The sequence below is a fragment of the Lissotriton helveticus genome, chromosome 1_2 (assembly GCF_964261635.1).
Source record: "Lissotriton helveticus chromosome 1_2, aLisHel1.1, whole genome shotgun sequence".
In the NCBI taxonomy this organism is placed as follows: Eukaryota; Metazoa; Chordata; class Amphibia; order Caudata; family Salamandridae; genus Lissotriton; species Lissotriton helveticus.
The window spans coordinates 415,592,479-415,613,948 of record NC_136058.1 but is presented as its reverse complement, the minus strand read 5'-3'; the positions used below and the strand labels follow the sequence as shown (position 1 = coordinate 415,613,948).

At 47.7% G+C, this 21,470-nt stretch overlaps 2 protein-coding genes across 6 annotated transcripts in view; one reads left to right on the top strand and one right to left on the bottom strand.

Annotated features, from left to right (window-relative positions):
• The window catches only part of LOC144806995 (uncharacterized), a 1,119,020-nt gene that overhangs the window by 176,338 nt on the left and 921,212 nt on the right, over window positions 1–21,470 (bottom strand). The window lies entirely within an intron of this gene.
• The window catches only part of LOC144807075 (uncharacterized), a 62,523-nt gene that overhangs the window by 21,725 nt on the left and 19,328 nt on the right, over window positions 1–21,470 (top strand). For all 5 annotated transcript variants that reach the window (XR_013606130.1, XM_078673067.1, XM_078673066.1 and 2 more), the window contains exon 3: window positions 14,072–14,190. Coding sequence is in view for 2 of the 5 variants with exons in the window: in XM_078673067.1 (XP_078529193.1) it covers window positions 14,072–14,190 (119 nt within the window). In the remaining 3 variants the exon portion in view is untranslated. The remainder of the gene's footprint in view (window positions 1–14,071; window positions 14,191–21,470) is intronic.

Here is a 21,470-nt window from a genome sequence, read left to right as displayed (position 1 = left end):
GGCGGAGCACCAGTGGGTGCTGGTTTTCCAAACAGGCGACACTTGGGGTCACTGGCTATGTGCCCCGGGTCACCACATTTGTAACAATTGAAGGTCCCCTTTGGAACAGGTCGACCTGTCGGGGCCCCATTCTGCTTAGGGGGCGGGGGAGGCTGAGAACCTTTCTGCTGGTCCCCTTGGGGATTACTTTGGGGGCCTTTTTGGAACCCTTTCTGTTTTCCCTTGTCCCCCCCACTCTTCTGCTGGGGACCCTGCCCACCCTTGGCGGAGTCTCCCACTGGACCCTTGTGGACCCTGGTGCTGAGCCAGCGGTCCGCCTCCTCAGCAAGTTTCCTCGGGTTGGACAACTTGCTATCAATCAGGTGCTGGCGTAACTCAGGAAAACATTGATCAGACAAGTGCTCCCATGCAATTAAATCAAAGAGACCTTGAAAATCATTCACTTTGTTACCCTTCACCCAACCATCCAGTGCTCTGCAAAAAAAGTCACAAACTCCACATACGTATTCCCAGGCCGCTTATTACACCCCCTAAACTTCTGTCTATACATTTCAGGGGTAAGCCCATACCTGGTCATTAAAGCTTCTTTCATAGGGGGATAGGATCTCTGGTCTTCAGTGGGCAAATCTAGCAGGGTGTCCCGCCCTTCGCTAAGGAACCTTCCCCATAACCCCGCTCCCCAATCCCTCTCAGGGACCCGGTGGGAAAGCATGGCTACCTCATATGCCCTAAACCACTGTCCTATGTCATCCCCCTTAAAGAACTCTTTAACTACATCTTTGGGGATGTGCACTCTTGACTCTACCTGCACCGGCGTTGTGCTGCCACCAGAGGGAGGATGATCCAAGGCTTTCTCTTTTAGACTCATCTCCCTCATTTTCACATCAAACTCCAACTGGAGTTTTCGCTCTTCCAGAGCCATCCTTTTGCTCTCCAGCTCCAGTTGGCCCTTCAAGTTTAATTCTGCCAGCTTCATTTCATGATTCCTGGTTTCTTTTCTGTCTGCCAGCTCCTCTGGCGACAGGCCTCTGCCAAAGCTATGGATGCTGCCTTCCTTGTCAGGTACACCAGTATCATCAGGTAACTCCTGATCCTCAGGTGCATTCCTAGATTCAATCCAGGCTTTCAGGGCTTTGTAGTAATCCGTCTTGTTCTTGCACCCTGCACGTGGAACCTTGAATCTCTTGGCAAAGAAGATTAGCTCATCTTTCTTGTATTCGTCCAGTTTTGACACATCCCATTCTATCTCCAACACCTCAGAGGTCACAGACGCGGTTTTCTCTACGCTGTTGGTGCCAGGCATGGTTTTAGACAAAAAGGGATCTTCTTCTAGCAGAGCAAAGTCACTTAAAAAGAAATCTGTGGCTCAGTTACTGGATTGAAATCACTGTGCAATGGTCACTAGTCAATGTATGGACACTGCAAATGTAAATTCGAGATCCTCACCGCTGCGTCCAATGTTAGAATTGGGGGTCTCTGGTTGGCGCAGGTTTGTACTTGCGACAAGCAGGGACCCTCTCCTCTAAGTCAGGGCAAAGGATTACTCCCAGAAATAACCCCTACTCGCCCTTTAGGTAGTGTGGCGCAAGCAGTCTAGGCTAAACTCTGGAGTACATAGGGTTAAACATTTGCAACATCACACACAATGACCATCAACCCACCACACAATGACACTAGACTGTATTTCTGTAAAAATATCTTCTTTATATATATCTTTAGATCAGGCTTGTAAATACAGTCTTTGCGTAGTTTAAGAAAATGGTTCCAGTTACTCTCTGATTATGCCACAGGTCTTTGTATCAGCGTTAAAAGAATTGTTCTGGTGCTTAAAAAGGGTTGCGGACTCTTCCCTAGTCCTGGTACGTTCCTCCAGCAAGAATTTCAATCAGCCAGGGCCTCTCTGCGCCCACGATCGGACCCGGTCTGCCCAATCTCACGCCTCTAGCGGGATCGGCGGCCGGGGAGTCACTGGCAGCCTGACGAGCGCGCTGCACGGCTGTCAGGGGAGAGAGCGGGGGCCCGGGGAGCGCCCACTGCGCGGCTCCGGGGGCTCGGCTGAGGCAGATGGCGGTGCGAGCGAGGTGGGACAGGGGCTCGCACCGCGGGACGGGAAACAGTACCTTTGTCTTTTTGCAGGGGTCGGGTGCAGGCCGGCTCGGTGGTCCACGTCGCGGTGTCTTCCTCCCGAGGTTGGAGCGAGCGGCGGCTCGGCTCTGGCTCGGAGGTTGGCGTTGCGGCGCGGGTCGGGTAGACGGCGACACACCTCAGGTCCTGGAAAAGGGGGGCAGAGCCCCGGGTAGCAGCGTGAGGCGCACACAAGCCTCTCAGGTCACAGCAGATACTTGGCTAAGTCCGTTCTTGCGGTGCTTCGCAGTTAGGCAGGCGGTAGGGACGGTGATTAGGCCAGCGAGGCTGGGCCTTTCGGTGTCACCTGGTGCCGGCCAGTTAGCAGATGCGGTGCTCGGCGGGACGGGGTGCCAAGGGCCTCGTAGGAGGGGCGCAGGGATTCTTTCACGGCGCGCTCCTCTTTCCTTCAGCAGCTGTGTCGATCAGGTTGCTGGCTCACAGCAGCTCCTTCTTCCAGGGGGACAGGGTAGCGCCCACTGTTCCTGGGGCGCTGGTCAGGGGGCAAGTTCACAGCAAGCCCTTGGAGATCTTGGTAAAAGTTTTGGCACAAGGTGGATAAAAGCAAAGTCTTTCAGTCTTTCTTCTCCTGCTCTCCTTCAGCAGCAAGGCACCCACTACAGGCCAGTCTCTTGGGGTCAGAGTCAGTACTTCTCCTTGCAGCTTCCAGGGTCCTTCTCTTCAGGCAGAGCTTCTTCTTTGCGCAAACTGGATCTCATTTACAAGGAGCAGGGCTCCTACTTTTATACACAGTTTCTTTTGTTCTCACTGGCCAGGGGGGCCTCTGCATAACTGCTTCAGTCTCTGAGTACTTGTTGTGGGTACTTATGACTTCTGTATTCAGTGTGAGGGCAGGCACATCAGCCGCTCCCCAGGGGGGCGGAGCCGGCATTGAGAGGGCAGGAGTGGCCTGAGTACCTTGTTGACAAGCTTCGGTCCTTCCTGGGCCAGGTGCAGGCTGAGTCATCAGTCGCTCCCCAGGAGGGCGGAGCCAGCATTGTGGAGGCAGAGCACAGCCTGATGCATCATTCAGGGGAAACTCCCACCACCCATTAAGGGGTCCTCCTGCTAATCACTACCTGTCAACTCCCAGCCCTGTCACTCACACACACCAGACAGTCAGATCCACATCCAAGCAGAGGCGGGCTGAAATGGTTAGGCAAGCAAATGCTAACTTTCTAAAAGTAGCATTTGCAAACACAGGATATTAAAATAAACTTTACTAAAAGAAGTATTTTATTATTCTGAGTTCAGGCACACTAAACATGAATTTCTACCATGTTCCCTGAGCCTGCTGGGATTATAGAGTGTAATAATTCCAGCAGCCCATCTGGCCTAGAAGGGAACAGGTAGCCTTACAATAGTGAAAAACGAATTTGGCAGTAATTCACTATTAGAACATGCCACACACATCAGGGCATGTTCTACCTTACACTACAATGCACCCTGCCCTCAGGCCTACTATAGGGGTGACTAATATGAAGTTTAAGGGAAGGTTCAGGGGCTGGCAAGTGGGTGCACTTGCCCAGCTAGCATGACAGTACCAGACTGCACGCAGGTTCTGCAATGGCAGACCCTAGACACATTTTAAGGCTGCTTCTGTGGGTGGCGCAACCAGCGCGGCAGGCCCACTAGCAGTATTGGCATTCACAAGCCCTGGCACTCCATCCAATGAACCAATCATGGACATCAATCACATGTACACTTTACAGTAGGGAGCACTTGCACTGCGGCACGGGTTGGCCGTGGCGCAGTGCCCTGAGTAGCAGACACCAGCAAAACATTTGAGGCACAACAGCAAAAAGTGGAAGGGAAACTCACGCCAAGGTGCCAGGTCTAACAGGTATACTATATCTAAGCAAGGGGTGATTACACCACCTTACCCCAGCTGAGTGATCAGCCAGTTGTGTCAATTTAAGAACCAGCCAGGGGTGGCAAAAGATATGCTGCAGCCCCTGGTAGGCCTTGGTGGCCCCTATGCCCTGGGCACCTATAGTGCATTATACAGGGGCTGACAAGGAGTCCATTTCCAATTGGTATGTGCCTATAGCACATGTGTCAGTAATTTAGTGAGAGAACAGCAGGCTGGGGGTCTGATCAGCAGGCCCACAGCCTCAGTAGTCGAAAACCAGTGAAGCAAAAAGCAAAAATTTGGGGTGACCATAGGATAGCAGACCCTACTCTCCTACACAACCCCCCCCCAAATGCAGGGACATTAAACTAACCTTGACCAGATAAGTCTTCATGTTCTAAGTGGAAGTACCGGGAGAGACCATCTGCATTACCATGGTCAGTCCCTGGGCGGTGCTCCACTGTAAAGTCCATCCCCTGTAGGGAAATGGACCACCTGAGCAGTTTGGGATTTTCACCCTTCATCTGATTAAGCCATAAGAGGGGCTTATGGTCTGTCTGCACCAGGAAGTGAGTTCCAAACAAGTAGGACCTCAACTTCTTTAATGCCCAAACCACAGCAAAGGCCTCCCTCTCAATGGCTGACCAACGTTTCTCTCTGGGAGTCAGCCTCCTGCTAATGAAAGCAATAGGCTGGTCTTGACCATCTTGATTAAGTTGTGAGAGCACAGCTCCCACCCCCAACTCAGAAGCATCTGTCTGTACAATGAACTGTTTGGAGTAGTCAGGACTCTTCAGGATAGGTGCAGAGCACATGGCCTTCTTCAGGTCCTCAAATGCCTTCTGACAGCTAACTGTCCACTGAACCTTTTTTGGCATCTTCTTGGATGTCAAGTCATTTAATGGTGTCACTATAGACCCATAGTTTTTCACAAACTTCCTGTAATACCCAGTCAGGCCCAAGAAGGCTCTGACTTGTGTCTGGGTAACTGGAGGAGCCCAGTCCTGTATGGCCTGGATTTTGCTCTCCTGTGGCTGAACCTGGCCTCCACCTACTAGGTGGCCCAGGTATACAACCTTACTCTGCCCTATCTGGCACTTAGTGGCCTTGATAGTTAGGCCTGCCTTTTGCAGGGCCTCCAAAACTTTCTTCAGGTGAATCAGGTGATCCTCCCAGGTGGAGCTAAAGACAGCAATATCATCTAGATATGCTGCACAAAAGTCATCCAACCCAGTAAGGACTTGGTTCACCAACCTTTGGAAAGTGGCAGGTGCATTCTTCAAACCAAAGGGCATTACCACAAACTGATAATGTCCACTAGGGGTAGAGAATGCTGTTTTGGCTTTTGACTCCTCAGCTAGTCTGATTTGCCAGTAGCCAGCTGTCAGATCAAATGTGCTCAGAAACTTGGCAGAAGCCAATCTGTCAATGAGCTCATCTGCTCTTGGAATGGGGTGAGCATCTGTCCTAGTGACAGCATTGAGACCCCTGTAGTCCACGCAAAACCTCATCTCTCTCTTTCCATCTTGGGTATGAGGTTTTGGCACCAGGACTACTGGGCTGGCCCATGGGCTCTCTGATGGCTCAATCACTCCAAGCTCCAACATCTTTTGCACCTCAGCCTTGATGCAATCCCTGACATGGTCAGGTTGCCTGTAGATCTTATTCTTCACAGGTAGACTGTCACCAGTGTCCACTACATGGGTACACCAGTCAGTCTGGCTGGGTGTGAGTGAAAACAAATGCCTGTGGGCCTGCAAAACTTGTCTGCAGTCCATCTGTTGCTGGTCAGTGAGGCTGCCTGCCAAGGCTACTCCATCAACTGAACCATCATCAGGGTTCTGAGAAAGCAGGTCTGGGAGAGGGTCACTCTCTTCCTCCTGATCCCCATCTGTGGCCATGAGCAAGCTCATGTCCTCCCTGTCCACAAATGCTTTCAAGCGATTCACATGGATTACCCTGTGAGGGCTCCTGGGTGTTCCAAAGTCCACCAAGTAGGTGACTTCCCCCTTCTTCTCAATAATAGGATAGGGTCCACTCCATTTGTCTTGGAGTGCTGCTGGAGCCACTGGCTCCAGTACCCACACCTTCTGTCCTGGTTGGAACTCTACCAGTACAGCCTTTTGGTCATGCCAAGCTTTCTGCAATTTTTGGCTGGCCTCCAGGTTTTTGGATGCTCTTTCCATGTATTCAGCCATCCTGGAGCGGAGACCAAGTACATAGTCCACTATGTCTAGTTTGGGCTTTTTGAGAGGTAACTCCCATCCTTCCTTCACCAAACACAATGGACCTCTCACAGGGTGGCCAAACAAAAGTTCAAAAGACTGTAGCCAACCCCCTTCTGTATGTATAGGCATTTATATAGCGCACTACTTACCCGTAGGGTCCCAAGGCGCTTCGACCGCTGCGAAACCCTTCCTGGCTTCCCTGAGAGATGGTCCCTTAATGGGTATCTCCAGGGTGAGACCAGGCATCCCCGGCGGTCTGGTGGGGCCGTTAGTGAAGATGAGGCAAGCTAATGCCCAGAGTTGCCGAGTGTGATCGCTGATCAGAGTGGGCACCGAGGCGAGAGAATTATCGAGTCTGCTGACCCTGGTCCAGAAACCTGCCGCGCCGGGAATCGAACCCTGGTCCCGGGCCGTCCTCTGCTCTCGGGTCTGCCGCCTCTAACCAGTGAGCCACACTACTTCACTTCTGTGGGACCTCTCTGTAAGCAAAGAGCAGGCAGGGTAAAAGAATGTCCCATTTCCGCCTGAGCTTCTCTGGTAATCCTTTTATCATGCCTTTAAGGGTCTTGTAAAATCTCTCCACACGCCCATTGCACTGTGGATGATATGGGGTGGTAAACTTATAGTTTACTCCACATTCCTTCCACATTGCTTTCAGATAGCTAGACATAAAATTCGTGCCTCTATCTGATAGTACCTCCTTAGGAAAGCCCACTCTTGAGAAAACTGCAATGAGGGCCTTTGCCACCACAGGTGCTGTGGCGGTCCTTAGGGGAATAGCCTCTGGATACCTGGTGGCATGATCCACTACCACCAGTATAAATCTGTTCCCAGATGCTGTTTGGGGGTCCATTGGACCCACAATATCAATTCCAACTCTCTCAAAGGGGACCCCCACCACAGGTAGTGGTATTAGGGGGGCCTTTGTTGTGCCACCTGACTTACCACTGGCTTGGCAAGTGACACAGGAGCGACAAAATTCCTTGACATTTTCTGACATGTGAGGCCAGTGAAAGTGTGAAACAAGCCTGTCCCACGTCTTGTTCTGGCCTAAGTGTCCTGCAAGGGGAATATCATGGGCCAAGGTAAGAAGGAACCCCCTAAACTGCAGAGGTATAACCAACCTCCTGGTCATGCCAGGCTTGGGGTCCCTAGCCTCTGAGTAAAGGAGTCCATCATCCCAATACACAGTATGGGTACCTTGGGGATCCCCAGCAGCCTCAGCAGCAGCCTGCTGTCTGAGGGGTTCAAGGGAAGGGCAATCTAATTGAGCCTGCCTCAGGTCTGCCCTTGAGGGTCCCCCTGTCCCCAGAAACTCAACCTGGTCAGGTTCAAGTTCCTCAGAGACAGTCTCCTCTTGGACTGCAGAATCAGTTTCCTCTGAAACTTGATCCTCAACCTGGGGCAAGGTGGAAGGCTCAGCCTTTCCTCTCTTGCTCCTTCTCTTGGGTTGTGGTTGGTCTATTGTTCCAAGATCCACCACTGGTTCAGGAAGGCACTTCTTAGCCTGAGCCCTTGTCATGGCAAGGACATGCTCTGAAATCCCTAGCATTTCTGCATGAGTCCTGTACTCCACTTCTGACCATGCTGAGCTTTCAAGGTCATTGCCTAACAGACAGTCTACTGGTAGGTCTGCACTCACCACAACTTTCTGTAGGCCATCAACCCCTCCCCAGGAGAAGTTCACAACTGCCACACTATGGGAAGTAGTGGAGTTGCTTGCATTGGTCACTAGGTAGCTCTCACCTAGTACAATCTGTCCAGGGTCCACAAAGTCAGGTGTCACCATTGTGACACTGGCACATGTGTCCCTGTAGGCTTGAGCCAGTTTCTCATTAATTAAGGGAGTCTGCCTGTATTTGCCCAGGTTACTGGGGCTCACTGCAGTGGGCAACTCAATGTCCACATCATACAGGAGAACTGCCTGTGTAGGGATTCTGACTAGGCCAGATCCTACTTCAATACCCAGGGTCAACCCAGCTACACCCTTGGACTGTGTTCCACCACTGCTTACTGTACTTGGGGTTGCAGTTGCTTTAGGAGCTGGAGTGGTGGGAACTGGATTTGCCTTGGTGCACTCACTGCCCCAATGTGAAACTGATTTGCAGGTATTACACCAAGGTGTCTTTGGACCTTTGTTCTTTTTCTTCTTGTTTCCATTTTGGGAACCACCCTCCTTACTATTAGTTTGGGGGCCTGAAGACTTCTGGTCTTTTTCTTTATCTTTCTGATTCTGATTACCACCTTTCTGGTCTGTTTTCTTCTCGTCACCACCTTGGTTCTGGGGTTTCTGCTTAATCCTTGTTCTGACCCATTTGTCTGCCTTCTTTCCCAATTCTTGGGGAGAGGTCAGATCAGAGTCAATAAGGTATTGATGCAACAGCTGGTTTGTGCAGTTATTAAGGATCTGTTCTCTCATCATAAGATTGTACAATCCTGTATAGTCTGAAACTTTACTTCCCTGCAACCAACCCTCCAAAGTCTTAGTGGCACACTCAACGAAATCAGTCCAGTCTTGAGTCTGTGCTTTTTGGGTGTCTCTGAACAACAACCTGTATTGCTCAGTGGTTAGGCCAAACCCTTCAATAAGAGCACTCTTCAAGACAGTGTAGTTTTTGGCATCCTCAGGTCTAACTGTGAGGAGCCTGTCCCTCCCTTTCTCAGAAAAGGAGTACCATAAAATTGCAGCCCACTGATCCCCAGGAACCTGCTGTACCATGCAGGCTCTCTCAAGAGCAGTCATCCATTTGTGGATGTCATTCCCTTCTTTAAAGGGGGGCACAATTTTTGTCAGGTTTCTATTGTCATAGCCCCTGTCTTTTTCTCTTGGAAATTTGCTGCCACCAGTGACATCTAAGCCACTTAATTTCTGCTCTCTTGCCAAGGCAAGTCTAGCTTGAGCCAAGGCTACCTCCTCCCTCTCTATCTGGAGTTTGACAGCCCTCATTCTGGCCCTATGCTCTAGCTTTTGAGAAGCAGTCATGCCTCTCTGTGATTCTCTGGAGGCACTAGAAATATGAGAGTCCCCTGAGGGAGATCTCACTCTTCTGTTGCCTGGGAGAATAACATGGTGGGTTCTGGGGAGGTGCTGGCCCTCTCCATTCCCCAGTAGGTCTAAGTTGGCTTGGCTAAGCCTGGCAACTGGGACCTGGCTACCCCTCTGATCCTGATCTTCTAAGTCCTCAACTTCTGAGTCCTCCTCCTCCTCTTCTTCTTCCTCATCTTCCTCCTGAGGGGGGTCAGTTACAGGGGGGTTCCCTCCATTTCCTGTCTCTAGGGAAGCTTCCTTTGCCCTTTCTAAGTCATCCTGCTCTAGGATGGCTACCAGGATTTGGCAGGTGGGGCTTCTGCCCCTTTTTAACCCTCTTGATTTGCACAAGGCAACCAAGTCCTTTCGGGTTAGTTTGTCATAGCTGAAAGTTGCCTGGGTAAGGTCAACTGTCACAGGAGTAGACCCTGAGGCTTTTCCTGTGTCAGACATGACTGCTAGTGAGGTGTAAGTGGTGCACTTACCTACACTAAGTGTTTTCCTACTGTACCTTGCTAGTGAGTTGTAGTCAGGGTGTGCTAATCCCTTTAATCTACAACTACTAAGTTCAGTAGAACTTAATATGCTAAGCTTTTGATTTATATGTACCTAGAGGTACTTGATGTGATCTTTCAATTTGATATAAAGATTGCAATGGTAAAACAACAGCAAGCTCAAATCCGCACCGCTGCTCACCAATGTGAGAAGTTGGCCTGATAGGTGATGTTTCCAATTCTGGAACCACCTATTATCAGACCAAACAATCCCTTATGGTGTCTGGTTGTAAGTCAACCTTATTAGACAAGCTATCCTCGGGGTAGCATGGACTAAGCAGCCTAAAGGCTTAACTTAAGAGGTCGTGTTAAGCGAGCTGTTTTACCACATACAATCCTGTAATACCAAATGAAAGGACACCACACAAGTATATATTATAAAAATATATGTGTTTATTACTAAAAACAATCCCCAGTATTCTTTATGAATAAAGGGGCACAAGCGTTAAATCAAAAGCACTGTTTAAACATACAAGTTGCACAATTATGGATGAGGGCGGATGGCCACTCAAACCATATACTAAACAAGTGGTATAAGAGATGCCACTCGAGCAGTGGTTAGGCCTAGGGCCTAGGGAATCGCTGGGAGCAGTCAGGACAAGCAATGCTGAAGTCGGGAATGGCCCTCGGGATTCGGGAGATGTGCGGAAAGCGCACGCACCAATGTTAACCAATGGTGCGTAAAAGTTGCAAAGTTAAAGTTTAAGGACACTTCCGCTGAACCTAGATGGATAAAACTTAACACACAGACCCTAGAGATGTGCACCAGTGTGGGAACACCGGCGGAGCAAAGTTACCTCACCCACAGGAAGTGGGTGCATAGGGTCGAAGTGGCGTCGGGTTTTGACACGCAGGCTCTTGGTGCTTGAAGCTGAAAGGGCTGCAGGCGGGTTAAAGATGAAGTGTCTGGTGGAGTCCAAGGGTGGACTCAAGTCGAAGAGTACCTGAAAGCAGAGGGGACAGAGTCTGGGTCACTCAGCAGTGACCAGGGTGGAACCAGGACGGAACCAGGCAATGTCGGGCGCAATCAGGTGGTCGTCGAGGAGCTTCTCTCCGCTGTCACGTGGGCTCTGGGGCATCTGCGACGTCCAGGAGCAGGTCACGATCTGTCCCATGCAGGCTCTCACCGTCGGTGCAGTCGGCTTCAAGTTTGGAGCAAACAACACTTGACAAGAGCAATCCACGCAGGATCGGAAGATTGCTTCTCACTCGGACCAGGAAGGTCAGAGTCGGGGCTCCTTTTCAGGGGAGCTGGTGTGGATCTGGAGCAACCAGATTCACGAGTCTTCTTTGTAGTTTCGTCGGCACAGGGACCACTAGCCGGCTGGGAAGTGACCGGGCCAACGCGTTGAGCCAAATGGAGCAGAAGGGCCCCACGCAGCACTCGTCGAGTGTGGAGGGCTGAACTTCGGCTCAGGAGTAGCTCAGGGTGGGGGCTTCTCAAACCCCGGTGCACAGCTTCGAGGGTCACTCGTGGGCTGCACGGTCAGCGTCTCGTGGTCAATTCAAGATGGCGTGCCCCACGCTTCCGGTCGCCTCCACGGGTCTCAGCTCTGCAGGGACTGTGGATCGGGCTGTTGGAAGGCAGGCAAGCTTGATCTCGTCGATCTCAGTCGCTCGAGTTCCGGCGGGAACTGCAACTAAGTAGACGTCGAGGGCTGGATGGTGCCTGCTGCTGCAGGGTGGTCACTCCTTGACCACAAGGGAGATTCTTCGGGCTTCCACGTTGAGATGGAGGTCGAAGGGTCCAGAGTTTCGTTTCAAATGTTTCTTCCAGGAAATCTGATGTGCATTGGCACTGCTCCCACTCTTATTCGAATCTGGGGGGCGTGATTACCTGCTAGGTCCCCTCCTATGGGTGGGACCCAGGAAGTGGGTGGGTACACCCCCTTCCTTTGATCCAGGCCGCCCTGGCACGAGGGCTGGAGTGCCCCAGAACCGGTTTGGCCGGATTATGCAAGGGGCAGCCTTGTGCGCCCCAAGCAGTGTCTGGTTTCTTTTTAAACCTCCCTGCTACAATCCACTATCTCCTGTCTGGAGGGCGGTGACACCCTCCTGTGACAGGAAACCCTTTGTACAGGACCCATTTGGTTGAGTTTTGGTCAACTGCAGGGGTCCAGACATTTGTCTGTGGCAGAGGCATCCATTTTGTGGATCTTAAGGTCTTTGGAGAAATTAACCGCATTTAAGTGAAGTAACATGTCTTACCCCTCTAGAGGGGTGGAATGCTATCCCCGTCGCCAGAACTGGCGAGGGGATAGTATTCCAAATCGTATGACACCTTACACGACATGTTTTGATAAAGCCAAACCAAAGTTGCTATTTAACCGCGAGGATTATAAGGCACTTAAGAGTATATGGTATGGCATTATCCTGAAACAGCTTAGGGAGTTGTTCCCGACAGCTGCAGACAGGCTCAGCTCATGCTAGAGCTCCATCTCACATAAAACCACGCACTCAGCCTCCAGGATTGATGAGGCCTTCTATAGGAGTGGCTCACAGGTTTACATGTGTCCAGATATAGGTTTAGATATAGGTATACTATATCTAAGCAAGGGGTGATTACACCACCTTACCCCAGCTGAGTGATCAGCCAGTTGTGTCAATTTAAGAACCAGCCAGGGGTGGCAAAAGATATGCTGCAGCCCCTGGTAGGCCTTGGTGGCCCCTATGCCCTGGGCACCTATAGTGCATTATACAGGGGCTGACAAGGAGTCCATTTCCAATTGGTATGTGCCTATAGCACATGTGTCAGTAATTTAGTGAGAGAACAGCAGGCTGGGGGTCTGATCAGCAGGCCCACAGCCTCAGTAGTCGAAAACCAGTGAAGCAAAAAGCAAAAATTTGGGGTGACCATAGGATAGCAGACCCTACTCTCCTACAATGGTCTACGTCTATCTGCTTGGCGCAGTTAGAGCGAGGATAAAGTTCTCCGGGTCTATCAGGCTGTGACTGTAACCTATGGGCTTAAGCTGAAATGAAGAGCTTACCTCCTTCCTGAGTGGCTCCAGACTGCTGTATGCAGACCCGATAGCCGTCAGCACCCTGGAGTATGTATGTATAAATCAGATTATGTTGGAAGTAACCTGCAATATAGTGGCTGGCAGCACTCTCCATAGAGTAGGATTTATGAAAGTATTTTATTTCCTGACACATTTATGTAGATTGTCTTTTAACAGGCAGAAGAACAACACTGACCATACATTTCCTGGCACCGTCTTTAAAATGACGTACACATTAGGAATGGCATTTCGTTCTGCTGGAATAATAACACAAGTTATCTTTCACTCTGCTATGATGTTGCATAGATTTTTGGCTGCAATGCATTCCATGTTTCATTCAAACGTGCTTTCTGCAGGGCACATACATGATTTGCTGCTGTAGAGAAATAATGCTCCTGTGTACTGTGGCAGACTCAGAAATATTGAAAAACTTCATGATTTCTCTTTCAGCACTTCATAGTAAAACCTTTCATGTTTTGACTCATACATTTGGCAGAAACATAACTTAGTACCATTAAAATAGTTGTGATGGGGAACATTCATGTGGGGTTAGGACTGGCTCGACCAGAGTGCTTGCTGACTCGGAGGAGTATGGAGTTGACCACCTTGCCTGGTCCGGTGTGGAACCAAGCCAGCGATGCTTTGCTGCAGGCTCATTTGCCCTGTCAACAAGAGGTGAAGATCTGGCTAAGTGTGCCATGAGGCTGGCAGTTCAGTACATCCCTGAGAAGTGAGCTTTGAGTCGATGTAGTGTTCCTCTTTTACCACGTGCAATTCATCCTCTCCAAAGCCTCAAGAATTCCTGGGTGTGAAGGGCGGCTGATTCTGATTGGGTGCTTGATAGTTTTCCAGAAACTCATGTTCTTGATTGTTCATGTTTGTCAGTAGTTAATTAAACACGCCCAGGGGTTTTATCTCTTCAGTGACACAAGCTGCAATAAAAGTTTCTTAGTCGTTGCAAAAAAATATGAACGGCTGATGAGCCTCTGTAGGTCAAAGAATGGAAGGGCTGGGGAACTGTCAGTCATCTCACTGCTAAGCAGAGCCATGTCATGCTTCATCCTCCGTCAGGCCTCTGATTTTAACCAACATCGCTTAGAACACTGGGACTTTAGAGCCCATCCTTTCAATGAGAAAAACAAAACTACAAGTCCCATAAGCAATAGTGGTGGAAGGTGTCACACATGACCTGGGACAACATCCGATTCAGCACACCCAGTTCAGTGTTTTAAGTATTTAAAAGTGAGTCACCAGAATACTAAAAACGTGTCTTTTATTTTCAGGGTCAATTAAGTAATGGTCACCAGCTTGGAAGCTCTGTTAATTCTTCAGTATTTGTCATTGATCTCCACATGTGGCTAGTTTGGGTCTGCCCCTGCATCGTTCCCGATAACTTGCACAGGTAAAGAGCTTGTAGAAGCAACATGATAACCCCATACTCGTCTGTAAGAAGTGCGCTCCGAGGCAGGTATCCAATCTTTTATGTGAAACAAGGAGGGGGCAATATCTGCTATGTACATTTGTTAAAATAAAACAGTCAAATCACAGTATACTGTTCCGGAGGTTCAGTCCCAGCGACATTATCTGTAACTGAACGCAGTCACCCTAGGAAGCATGTGCTTTTAAGACCAGTTGCGTTCACTCACCTGAAGGTGACATGCTTCATCATTGGGCTATACTCCTCACCAGGCCGGCGCTACTATGCCTGACGGGCTCCACAAGAGGACACTTTGTCGCAGATATTTTATTAAGTACGCCGGATGAGCATAGTAGGACGGAGGATGTTGTGTCATAAGATGTGAGATTAGTGAAAGTCTGAATATACGATCAACTATCAACCAGTTGCCACAATATAGTTAATGTGATCATCCTGGTCCATGTTGAGATTAAAAACAGTGGCAGAGAAATTGAGGAACTAATGGCCCCTATCACTGTGTGAAAGTGTCGATCACCTATGGACCTGCTGGTAAGCTGGAGTCTATACTTCAGGTCAACGCTTTTCATGCCTTGTGTAGTCATGGAGCAATCTGTTGGCATTTCATCAGGACCAAATATGGGCAAATGGGTAAATGTGACCTAATCTTCTCCACAGCGTGAGGAGCTCTGTAACTCAAAGCCCTGCACCGTGCATAGGTGATATTGTGCCTATTACCATCTTACTACCACAGGTGAGCGCTGCCTAACAGAGTGCACTAGATACGGTAACCCTCTTAAAATTCAGGACATATTGACTTATCCATTAGCGAAGACGCCGCATCAGACGGCAACTGGTTTGAAAAGCACATGCTTCCTAGGGTGTTGAGTTAGAGATAATGTCTGTGGGACTGAACCTCCAGAACAGTATACTGTGAGTTGATTTAAATGAAGAATGTGTATACTGGACTGTCATTTTCCTCAGCATCTCTTGTGCTATGTAAAATAAAACACAACACACCTTGAGGCCAACAAATCTATTATACATTTAATGCAAAAATAGCAAAAGGCCAAGCAAACTAACAAGTGACAATTGTCTTTGCAATGGACGAGAGCATCCACCCTAAATCAAGTTGGAGTATATAATGCTAATGCTACACAATGTATTTTTATACACTTTTCTCCTAATACAAGTCAATGAAACATGAACACGTGATAGAAACAGTTACTGAAACGACACTAATGAGTAGGAGGCAGGATCTTCTCTCGAGAGGAATGTGAGGAGTCTGTGAGGTGCAGATAAAAGATACACAGACAAGCTGCAGAATTCACTGTTTCTGGAAATAACACTTCTGTTTGTCAGTATTCAATTTACTACAAGATGCAGGAAAGTGTGCCGATGGACTTCAGTAAATAAAATGGTTCTGGGCCCTAATAGAATCATGTAACTTTGCAGGTATATTAAGGCTAACAGACACATCAAATTAATATAAGAAGATTGTAATTTGGTAATGTAATATATCAATGCACGTTGTGGCAGTGATGTGTATGATGTGTAAACAATTATCTGTATTAAAGAAACCAGTATATCCAGTTATGCTTTCTCAATTCCTTCTTCCTAGAGGCCACCACTGCTGCTATCCAGCTGTATTCAGCAGTGCCTCCTGTGACCTGGAATCCTGCATTTAATCAATACCAAACTTCGTCATTGCTTCTAGCCAACTTCCTTCACTGGTGCCACTCGCACCCCACCACCCTTGGGCCTGTTATTCTTTTAGCCAGCTCCAGTCAGTAGTGGCCCCTTGGACCTGTATGTAAGCCTACTAGCCAGCTCCTGTTAGCACTGGCCCCTGGGACCGGTTATCATTCTAGCCAACTTGAGTCATTAGTAGCACCTTGGGACTAGTGATCATACCAACCAGCTTCAGTCAGTATTGGCTCCCTGAGACCTATTATCCTGCTAAATAACTCCAGTCAGTAGTGACCCCTGTACCTTAAATCCTGCAAATATTCAAAACCAGAGGTTAACTCTACTGCCAACCAGTTCCAGTCAATATTGACATGTATTGTTACCCTGCTTGTCATGAATACCAGAGGCTAGCGTGTTGCTAGCCAGCTCCAGTCACTAGTGGCCCGTCACATATTATCCTCAATAGGATCAATGCCCAAGACCTGTGCAGCTGCTAACCTGCTCTAGTCAGTAGTGACTTCCCAGACCTGTTATTCTGCATATAATCAGCAAGGCTTCGGCCCTAGTAACACTCACCCCACATCCTTATGGTATATTAGCAATGTAATTTATTTACATCATACGATAGGTGCTGCACTATATCACACGATCCCAAAAACAAAGAAAATCAAAATTTGCCTAACCATTCAGCACTGTTCAAAAATGACCAAATCACACCAAGCACTATAGCCTGCCACATTACATGGCACACTCAGCCACAACATGACAAGATACAACGGCAGGGATTTGGGGCCATTAATCCTCAGGCATGTATGCTGTAGATGCACATGCTTTGCATACTCCTGCCATCTTGTGTTGGGTCCGGATGTTTGCAAGTTGTTTCATTATTACCCCTAGATTTATATTCCATCGTAAAAATTACATGCACCACTCCTTCTTTTTGACCTGGGTTATTTAATTTAATTTGTTGCAGGCTATTTTCACCTTGAGCATGCTCAATTAACTTTCCATTATGATTACTAACAGTTTGAGACCATGCTTGTCGATGTTTATGTAACTGCTTCGTTTCGGTTCCCAGATCTTGTGGTAATTTAATATCCTTCCAGGTTTTTAACAAATCTCCCCTTCGTTTCATCCCCTCTGATACTCTTACTCTTTGCTCTATTTATTTCCAATTGTGATGGCTTATTCTCCACCTGTTTATTACATTCCTCCACTTGCAGCTTTTCTAAGGACTCAATGTTCCCATTCTCTATAATTTTTATACTATCAGCTTGCTTGTTTAGGCATTTATTTTTCATAACTGCTTGTACCTCCGATAGATCCTTATTAAATAGAGGGCAAAAGGGTTTTGTTGGAGGCATGTGTTTACCCTCACCTTCACAATATGATATTTAGTCATGGTTGTTTCCAGTGTTCAATCTCACTATATCTGATGCATTTGTTTTTTTTAAATACTTTTAGAAGCTTTATTTCTTGCTTTCTGTTGTTTTTTCCTCTGTCTTTGTGATAGATGAACTTCCGGAGCTGCGTCTGTCATTGCTGATTGTGTCGAGCATAGGTTTATCACTTCTTGATCTTTTGTTTTATCATCTATTTTTTCAACAACAGTATTGTCTTTACATTTTATTGTATCTTTAGAGGGGCAGTCGGTCTTGATGGGTTGAATTCCCGCATTAGGAAAATTCCCTTTTACATCGTCAATTATTGTTTTTAAAATATCCGGAATGGTAGCCTGTTTAATGAGTGGGGCACAACTACACTCTGCATACGTAGATATTGGCTGAGATTGTGCCCTTACTATTAGATTATTTTGTGTTGTTATCTTCTGCCCAGTTCCGGCAACAGAGGATGCCTTAGAGCTCAAGATCTATTTGGACCTCCTTTTTGTTGGACTTATATGTTAAAGCTTCCAGAGTTAATTGTGAGGTTTTGAAGAATAAATCCCAAATTGCTCCCGCGTTCCCACTTCCTGGTACCTAAGTACCTAGGCTATGGTGTTGCCCATTTATGAATGAAAGGTCCTTATACTCCTCTTTTTGTGGTCCTTGAAAATCATGTCCCTCGTCACAAGAATGAATGAATTGTGGACTACAATTCAAAACGTCTTTTTGATACGGAGTACTCCAACGCTGCAGTTTCTGGGTTGCTGGTGTATTCATCCTTATTAATTTGAGTTCCGTTATTTTGATTACATTTCGGCTGGTCCTGTTTTTGAGCTGAATTTTTTTTAGACAGAGTAAGATCCGATTTCAGTGGGGTATTGGCTTCCCTTATGATTTTCACCCCACCATTTAGTTAATTTGGAGCTTCTTGTTCTGGTTGATTTATTTGGCCCAAATTAGATAGTTCCCCTATACCGTTAGCTTTTCTGATTTTTACTTGCTCTTCTATTGGCATTGGCTGCCTAAGTTGGTAGTAATTGCTGAGTATCTCCCATTGTTAGATTCGTGCATTTTGGGTCCTTTTGTTGTGAACGACCAGTAAGTGGAATAGTTAACATCTCTAGGTCCGTTATTTGACCCCGATGGTTGACTTGGTTCTTAGTTCAATTTGACATTCGTTCGACTTCAGCTTCAGACTCAGGGTGGCCTGGTTTACTTACTCCTTGCTTAGGGGATATAATATTTTTTCTACTCAGTGGTTTAATCGGAGTTTGAAGATCACATGGGTTAGTTAGCAATGTTAGCATAGCACCAGTTGAATCTTTCATAAAATCAAACTTTGACGGCGACTTTCCCAGTTTCCCAAATATATGGACCATAGATGATTTAAAGGACTATATGTCACCTGCCTGTTTTATTTTAAACGTATCTAATATTAGTGTTTGTTGTATTTTTCTTTTCCTTTTGACAGAAGGGAAAGGTGGCCGCTCCTTTACTGACCTCATAATACACCCTCTAAGGTGAAGAAGTCTTGCTTATTTCAGAGAATCAAACGGGCCAGTGACAAGACCAAAGCGGTGCTTTGATTGGACAAAAACACCACCAAACACCTCCAAGGGAAAACACCCACAAAGCACACCTCCGTACAGAATCCGCCGGTACTGCTGGTTACTTAATTAATTAATTAATTAACCGATTGATTAACATCCGGGCACCGGGTAGGGCTGTAGTCTAGGCATGCAGAGTAATTCAGGGGCCGAGGGGTGCTTCAAGAGGGTCTAGGTCTATTGTCACTTTCCTCTTTCCATAATTTCTCAGATTTTGTATTACAGACTTATTACAGACTCCAATGGCTCAGCGACTTAGGGACCGATCAATCTTAGCTACTCGCCACACGCCACACACCTCTTGCCACTTGTCACTCATCACTCACTGTTCATTGCGCGTTTGTTGCTATTCATCGCTGTCAAGAGTACAAGGGAGAATGCTGGCAATCGTTCAGGAGCAAGAGCGGAATCCAGAGCCAGTCCACCTACAGACGGCAAATGTAGGCACTTCCCTCCACTCCTCTCCTCAGCTCTGCTCTGCTCAATGCTTGGTGTATACGTAAAATCAGGCGGCAGTTCCCTGAGTTCTGAGGAATGATTGAAGCGTGCGATGTCGGACCATAGATGCGTCCATTCCTCATCGGAAATAAAACGGTGAATTAAGTCTTCCCACATAGACAAATACCGGGGCGTGGGGAAAGCACTGTTTTAAGGAGGAAGCTATAGATAAATGAGGTCACCCCTTTCATGTTAGCAGTCTTGGTGAGAAAGGCCTCAAATGTTGTGAGAGGTCGAGTAGCAGCCTCCCGTATCTGAGGTGTGAGGGCCCAGTGCATCAATTGGATATACTGATATCTTTCCGTGTTTTTCAATTCAAAGTCCCTTTGACATTGATCAAAAGTAAGGGGATCGAAATTGTGGAACAAATGTATTGGAGCTAAGCAGCCTCCCCTTCTCCAGGCATCAAAGGGTCCCTCATGTTGGGCCGGGGCGAAAGCTGGATTGGAGTGAATTGGGATGGAAAAGAAGTCCACCTGTCGTCGCCCGAAATTGAGTCCCATACTTTAAAAGTGGTGCGTGTGGGGCAGCTAAGGTCACCCTGGCAGAGAAGGGAGGCTCCAGCTATTTCCCTATGGCACTCGTGTCTTTGGAGACTGCTTAGCCTAGAACGTATGGCTGATATTTTCAGGGATAATTATAAGAATTTCGAATTTAAATGGGGCCCCCTTGTCTCCTTCCTCTCCCAGGGCCGCCCATCTGCGGTGTGTCCCTCCACCATCGAAGCCCGCCATCTCTTCCAGTTTTGATCACAATCCCAGTGTCGACCAACCTCTCGTTAGTAGGAACACACCGCCACCACGGGTTGGGTGGGGGGTGGATTTATTTTTGTGTTTTTTTTCTTTGTTCCTTGTTAGATTCATAATTACTTATCCCATGTTAGGATGAGTTTGTCCACGCTTTTTGGCTCTTCCGCATACAACACCTCGGTGGAGCAACCTGGAGAAATGACCGTTACAGAAGGCTGTTAAATTTTCTTTAGACCTATCTGCTGGCTTAGCAAAGTTGCATGATCTTCTTCTTTTTTTTCTTTTTTATCTCTCTGTCTCAGCTCCGGGGCACTTAGAAGCTGTATCTTTCGTTTGGCTTATCTAATAAGAGGAGGAGCTGGTTTATATTAATCAATGCACTTTGTCAATCTGTTATAATTCTGTTGAGGCTTTCTGATCCCCTGCGTGGGACCAAGTGATGATGTAATTTTTGCCTGTGGACTGTGAAAAAAAAAAAATGTAATGAACACATTTTTGACATACATCAGGTGGCAGGCCAAGGCTCCTCTGTGCCTTGCAGCAGCCGCCGCACGAGCAGCACCACAAGCGACTTAGCACCGCGGTGCCGGCAGCGTCCGTTCCTGCCCCCAAAGCAGATCTGTAGAACTTAAAGCGCCCGTATAACCGGAAGCGGGTGAAGCGGGAGCCGGTCACAAAACAAACCCTGGCAGTCGTCCCAGGCTCCGCTCCGCTTGCTCGTCAACTCCTCTTCGGCTCGGCCCCTCGGCTCTAATCGATACGCTCTGCACTCAACGCCGAATCACAGGCTGACAACAACTGTGAACACCAACAGAGGGAAGAATTGTGTGTTTCCCTCAGTTAGTGAAAAAAACCAGCATAAGTCGTGACTGCTTCTGCTGCACCCAGAGTCTTATGCGTCTTTTTAGTCTAATTTTTCTGTCTGGAAAAAGATTGTGTCCTGGTTTTCTGCACCCAGTAAATCCAGGTGCAGAAAAACCTAACAACTGATAATCAAGTGGAATAAAATGAACACATGAAAGTCCGCCTTCATTTCATTGCCCTTGATTCATACTCTGGACCATAGTTGAGGGATAGGTCTAGGCATAGTCCTCGCAGCACACAATAGATTTGCTCGAGGCAGAGACCAAAACTCAAAAGCCAGGAAACCAGATACAAGTAGGTGGTAACTCAGGGCAGGGGAAAACACCTGTTGTCCGTGGAGGAGTCATTCCCTTCCCAGAAATCTGCATTACAAATTAATTAATAGTATATATTTTTTAATATCTGTTTGGTGCCAGTCCATATGACTTTAATATGTGCCTTTGGGATTCTATGTTACAACTCCATAGGGTACATGT